At 56.3% G+C, this 5,458-nt stretch overlaps 1 protein-coding gene across 1 annotated transcript; it reads left to right on the forward strand.

The window, feature by feature from the left end:
- The first annotated feature begins 255 nt into the window (after positions 1-255).
- On the forward strand, positions 256-4,720 carry MECR (mitochondrial trans-2-enoyl-CoA reductase). Its single transcript, XM_010085098.1, has 9 exons — positions 256-349; positions 493-624; positions 2,114-2,257; positions 2,335-2,437; positions 2,721-2,823; positions 3,122-3,195; positions 3,687-3,747; positions 4,161-4,233; positions 4,557-4,720. The coding sequence occupies exons 1-9, from the start codon at positions 304-306 to the stop codon at positions 4,718-4,720; spliced, it is 900 nt and encodes a 299-aa protein (XP_010083400.1). The 5' UTR covers positions 256-303.
- The last annotated feature ends 738 nt before the right edge of the window (positions 4,721-5,458 follow it).

A 5,458-nucleotide genomic window follows, 5' to 3' on the forward strand; every position in this document is an offset into this window, starting at 1 on the left:
GGTGCAGGGGGGGATACGGGCTGGGAGGCAGAGGGGTCTCGGTGGGGTCGTCGAAGTTGGACGTTGGGTTTTTTTGCTGGAGGAGCCCAGGCTGCAGTGATACGGATGAGGTTGGGAGTACGGTGCCGTTGATCTTAAGCCTAACGTGTTGTGTGTGTGATACGGGCATCTCACTCCAGGACAACCCAGGGTGCAGAAAGCATCAGCCAAGCCTGGCTTAATGTCCTTCTCCTCTGTGTCTCCTTTTTCAGACTAAAGGACCTGGAGGTGGCCGAGCTGGGGGACTCCGACGTCCACATCAAGATGTTGGCAGCGCCCATCAACCCCGCCGACATCAATACGGTCCAAGGTACGGCGCTGGCTGCATCTTTTTTGTGTATTCCTTCTGGAGATGCTCCCGGTGGGATGTCTCGGGGGGTTTGGAGCCGGCTCCTGGGACAGGGAGGGCTGGGGTATGACAGGCTGCGCAGCTCACCCCCGGCTTCCCGGCAGGGACTTACGCCATCCTGCCCCCGCTGCCGGCCGTGGGAGGGAACGAAGGCGTCGGGGAAGTGCTGGAGGTCGGGCGGCGCGTGGCGGGTCTGAAACCCGGCGACTGGGTCATCCCGGCGATCACCGGACTGGGTGAGTGACCCCGGCATCCTCGGCACTGCCGGATCCTCCCCCACGGCAGGTCCTCCTCTGCATCCCCGGAGCATCTTCCCAGGGGATTCTGAGGATGCTCCAGCCCGCCGGGAGCTGCCCAAGCTTTGTGGCGGGGCAGAGAGTGAACCCATGGTCATGGCCTCGTGCAAACGGATGCTTCGGGAGCTGGCGCAGGGATTTTGGGGGTCCTGGGGCAAAACTGCTCCTCTCCAAAGCACCGTCTTTGCTGAGTGTGGGTAGAGCCACGTGAATCTCCCACTTACAGCAATTACATCTAATCACATGTGGCTTAAAGTGAAAAAAAATGCACCGTTAGGGAGTGTTCCGGGCGAGGGAAGCAGCAGTTGGAACCCCTTTAGTCCCGTATTGGCCCAATCATAATGGGCTGGATTGTCCTGGACAAGAAGCATCGGGAGCTGCACAAAGACCTCTTCATTTCTTACCTGTTTATATCTTGGTATAAGATTTATTCTTTCTGCCATGTATTTTTATTTTTAAATTCTTTTTCTTTTTAAAGCAAGCTTGGTACCTGATCCCCAGCCCCAGCGGTGATGTTGCTGGTCCTCTGCAGATGCAAGGAGTCCCTGGGGAAGGATGGGGGTCCCGTGGGGGACACATGCCATGCAAAACCACGGAGCACTTGCAAGAGGAGCGGTAGCGATGCCATTGCTTATGCTAAACTCAGATTTAGAAATAATCGACTTTTCTGTAGCATAGACCCTTTATGGGGCTTCTGCCCCGTTCCAAAGCATCGCAGCAATCTGTGCTTCTCTGGAAACAACCAGGTTTCATCACATCTACTTAGAGCTTCTTTCAAGACCCGAGATAAAGTATTTAACCTCCGCAAGGTCGTGGTTATATCTCATTACAGTTTTCTCCTTAATAGTGCTCTGATGGGAAAGCAGGAGAATTTATTTCCCAACAAATCTCTCTCGTGCTCCTTCAAAATGCCAATGGCCAGAAAAATTGTCAGTTCTGCTTTAGCGTAACAACCTGTTCCTTGCCTGTTTCTTCTTAAAAGGCTTTTGCACTTAATGGGAGAAGGAAAGCTATCTAGTTAAGATCCAAACGTGATATTTTTAAACATTAAGAAAACAAAAAAGTAAATGGGTGATGGGGGTTAAATGGGATAGAAATATAGAGGGAGTCAATCTCACTGAACTGGCTTTGAATCCATGGGCTCATCCGTGGGGTGGGGAGTGTTCCCATCAGCTCTGCACCCTCCCTGCACCCAGGGAGCCCTGGGCCCGTTATCCCTCTGGGAAATGATGAGGCTTTGCTGGGTGATACATCCTGGTGGGCAGCGGGGGTCCAGCCCCTGCCTCTTGCAATATTTTGGCTGTACCCATGTGGGAAAATGTTTCATAATTCACTCTCCAGGATTTAGACGGTGCAAGGCTATGGTGGGGGTTGATGTCTCGTGATGTTTTCCTTTCCCTGCCCTCCTTTCTGCCCGCCGGTACCCCAGGGACGTGGCGGACGCGGGGGGTGTTCCCCGAGGAGATGCTGCTGAAGGTGCCCAGCGACATCCCGGTGCTGTGCGCTGCCACCCTGAGCGTCAACCCCTGCACGGCGTACCGCATGCTGGCCGACTTCGAGACCCTGGCACCAGGTACGGCTTGGAAAAAAAAATCCAGGTGGATTTACCAGCTGCTTCTGCGACAAAAATCTGGATTTATTTATCCGCAGGTGACTCCGTCATCCAGAACGCTGCCAACAGCGGCGTGGGTCAAGCCGTTATCCAGATCGCCAAAGCCTCTGGCATCAAGACCATCAACGTGGTGAGGGACAGGTGGGTCCCCTGGGAGGGGAGAAGGTCTCCTGCGGAGCGGGAGCTGCCCTCGGCACCGGCTGGAGGCTGGCAGGAGGTCAGCCAAGTTTGGGGGCAGGCTCTGGTTGTCCTGTCCATCCAACTGAGGATTTTCCCCCCGTAGTTCAGCTGCACCCCCCCTTTGCTCCTCCAAGGTGTCCTCCAGCCTCTGCCCTGTTGTCCCCGAGCTATGGCTGAGCAGGAGGAGAAGGTGACACTTTGCTTTCTGGTTCATCAGGTGTTTTTGTTTTTTTAACTCCCCCAGACCTGATCTCCCAAAGCTGGTAGAGAGACTGACGGCCCTGGGCGCAGACCACGTCGTCACGGAGGAGATGCTGAGAAAGCCAGAGATGAGGGATCTGTTCAAGGTACCTCAGTGCTGATCCCACCGGGGACACCATCCAGGGCTGGCCCTGTGGTTCAGCGCTGCGGGGAAAGGTGCAGGGATGGTGGGAAGGACCAATCTCTCTCTAGATCAGGATTTAGCCCCGGAAATTGAGGGGTTTTGGTGTTACCGCAAGGGCCAGGTTGTAGATTTTAGCTTGACAGCTCTTAGCTGCCCCCAGGTAAATGTTGAGGTTTAAGGCAGTTGCTTCCTCAAGAACCACTATCCCATCCTCAAAAGGAGCCCTAAAATTTGGGAACCTTCTTAATAAATTCTTGCAGAGCATCCCGAAGCCCCGGCTCGCCCTGAACTGCGTCGGAGGCAAAAGCACCACGGAGATGCTCCGGCACCTGCAGTAAGTTTGGCTGGGTGGTGGCTTGGGGACAGGCTTGGGGACAGCGGGTGGTACCAGGGGGTCCTGCTCCAGAGCCCCCCAAGCACGGGAGGTGCCTGGAGATGTTGTTAGCTGATGTTGGCCATCGCTGAAGTTTTGGAGAGGGGAGATGAGTGGAGAAGAAGTGGTTTGGGAAAATAGCAGTGACTTGAAGTTAAACCATTGTCACCGCACGTCACGAACGCTGCTGGTGTCTGGATGAGGTTGACTTATGGAGGTCCACCAGGTTCTGGCCAGGTCTAACTGGTGTGTTTAGCTGCAAATTCAGCTAATGGTGCATGGGAGCGAGAGGGGAGCTCTGGAAAGCAGAGCCTGAGGGATAACTGGGGGAGCTCTGGTGTGAGAACAGACCGGTCGGCATGGTGCTGAGTTTGGGTACGGCAGAGGAAGAGGGTGCATGGTCAGAGCCACACGTTGGGGACCGTTAACCAAACACCCCCTTCCTCCTCCAGGCCCAAAGGGACCATGGTCACCTACGGGGGGATGGCAAAGCAGCCCGTGATGGTGCCTGTGGTGAGTACTGGACATGTTCCTGATTTCCCTCGGGGCGTGTCCCCTGTGCTCCGCTGCGGATGTCCCCGTCCCCTTGGCTCCTGCTTGGAACCATGGAAGCTCGGCTCTCCCTTGCCTCCAACCTTCTTATTATTAAACTGATGGGTCCGTTATGGGATGAGCTGCTTTGCATCCTGGTGCGGGTCTCTTGGCTTTATTTATGGAGGATTTGGAGGATTTCCCCAGCAGGGAAATGGCCACTGAGCATCAAACCCACCCTGACTCCACACTTTGGAGTCACATCTCCACATCCTGCTGTGCCCTGACTCACAAATGAGAGCGCTAACGAAGGAGCGAGGAGCCTCGCTGCCACCTTCTGCTGCTGTCACGCTGGGAGGGGACAGGCGGGTCTCACCGGTTCCCTCTCTCCGCAGAGCGCCTTCATCTTCCGCGACGTGCGGCTCCGCGGCTTCTGGATGACGCAGTGGAGGAAGGACCACGCGCAGGGTGAGCCGGGGATGGCATCGCTGCGGCGGGTTGGCAGAGGGACGGGTGCCAGACCACCACGCCAGTGCCATTCTCTTTGCCATTACTTGTGTCACAAGTGCTGCTAGTCCTCAGAGTGGCTGACACGCAGGCGCTGGGTGGCGTGGCGTGGGCAGGGACAGCGATGTGCCACCATGCCGGGGGCTCCTGCCCCATCCCACATGCCTGATCTGGGAGCACATCACACCCTGGCATCCTCAGGACCCTGTATGGCATCAGGCAGGGGACAGTTGGTGGCTCTGGCATGGGACGCGCGGGGTGAGAGCTCGGTCCTTCCCTTGCAGACCCGCAGAGCCTGGCCAGCATGATGGACGCCTTGTTCCAGCTGATCCGGAGGGGACAGCTCACCGCACCCGCCTGCACCGAGGTCCCGCTCCAGGACTACAAGGCAGCACTGGAGGCCACCATGAAGCCCTTCGTGTCCTCGAAGCAGATCCTCCTCCTCTGACCCACAGCTTCTGGGTGGCAGCGGGCTGAGCCCGGTGCTGCTCTGCCACGGCCGAGCTTTCCCCTTCTGCTTGTCTGCAGACAAGAGACGGTCGGGAGGGAAAAACCCTCTAGATCCATTGATTTTGGGATTTTATTTTTTTTTTAACTTTTGGATGCCCACTTGAAAGTTTGAAAAGCCTCTGCAGCTTTGCACGGACGGCAGCGTGCGCGATTGCTTCAGGAGGGATGCTGCAGTCCCACTTTAGCTGTGCAAGTTTTCCTGCAACACAAAGCTCAGGGAGCGCAGGGACGGCCGCTCGTTCTGCTCAGGGTGTCAGAAGAGCAGCAGTTCTTCCTCCAGTGTGGTTTTGGGGCTGGGGTGGGGACTGTGCTGCCGCCTCCTGCCTGGTTTAGCAGCTGGCAGCATTGTTCTGTTCTTTGCACTGTCCCTCCGGGTGATTTTTGACTGCTTTGGGGTGATTTTCCAGGGTAGCATGGGGCTGGTGGCTAGCCAGCACAGCCCCCCCCTGTGCACTGCGGCAGCCTCTGAGCCACCTCCGTGTCCCCTCTTCCATGTCCCCCCCTCCATGTCCAGCAGCCAAGTGCCCCCAGGCTGGGTTCACTCCCCACGTTGAATTACAAAGAAAACACTTTTTTTTTTTTTTTTTTTTTTTTTTTTTTCCCCTCCCCCCTGCCCAGCCCATGCAATGCTGGCAGGACAGGGGGAGGTGACACCTGTGCAGGCTCAAGGACAAGA

Source organism: Pterocles gutturalis, unplaced genomic scaffold (genome assembly GCF_000699245.1).
Source record: "Pterocles gutturalis isolate BGI_N339 unplaced genomic scaffold, ASM69924v1 scaffold32960, whole genome shotgun sequence".
NCBI classification, from domain to species: domain Eukaryota; kingdom Metazoa; phylum Chordata; class Aves; order Pterocliformes; family Pteroclidae; genus Pterocles; species Pterocles gutturalis.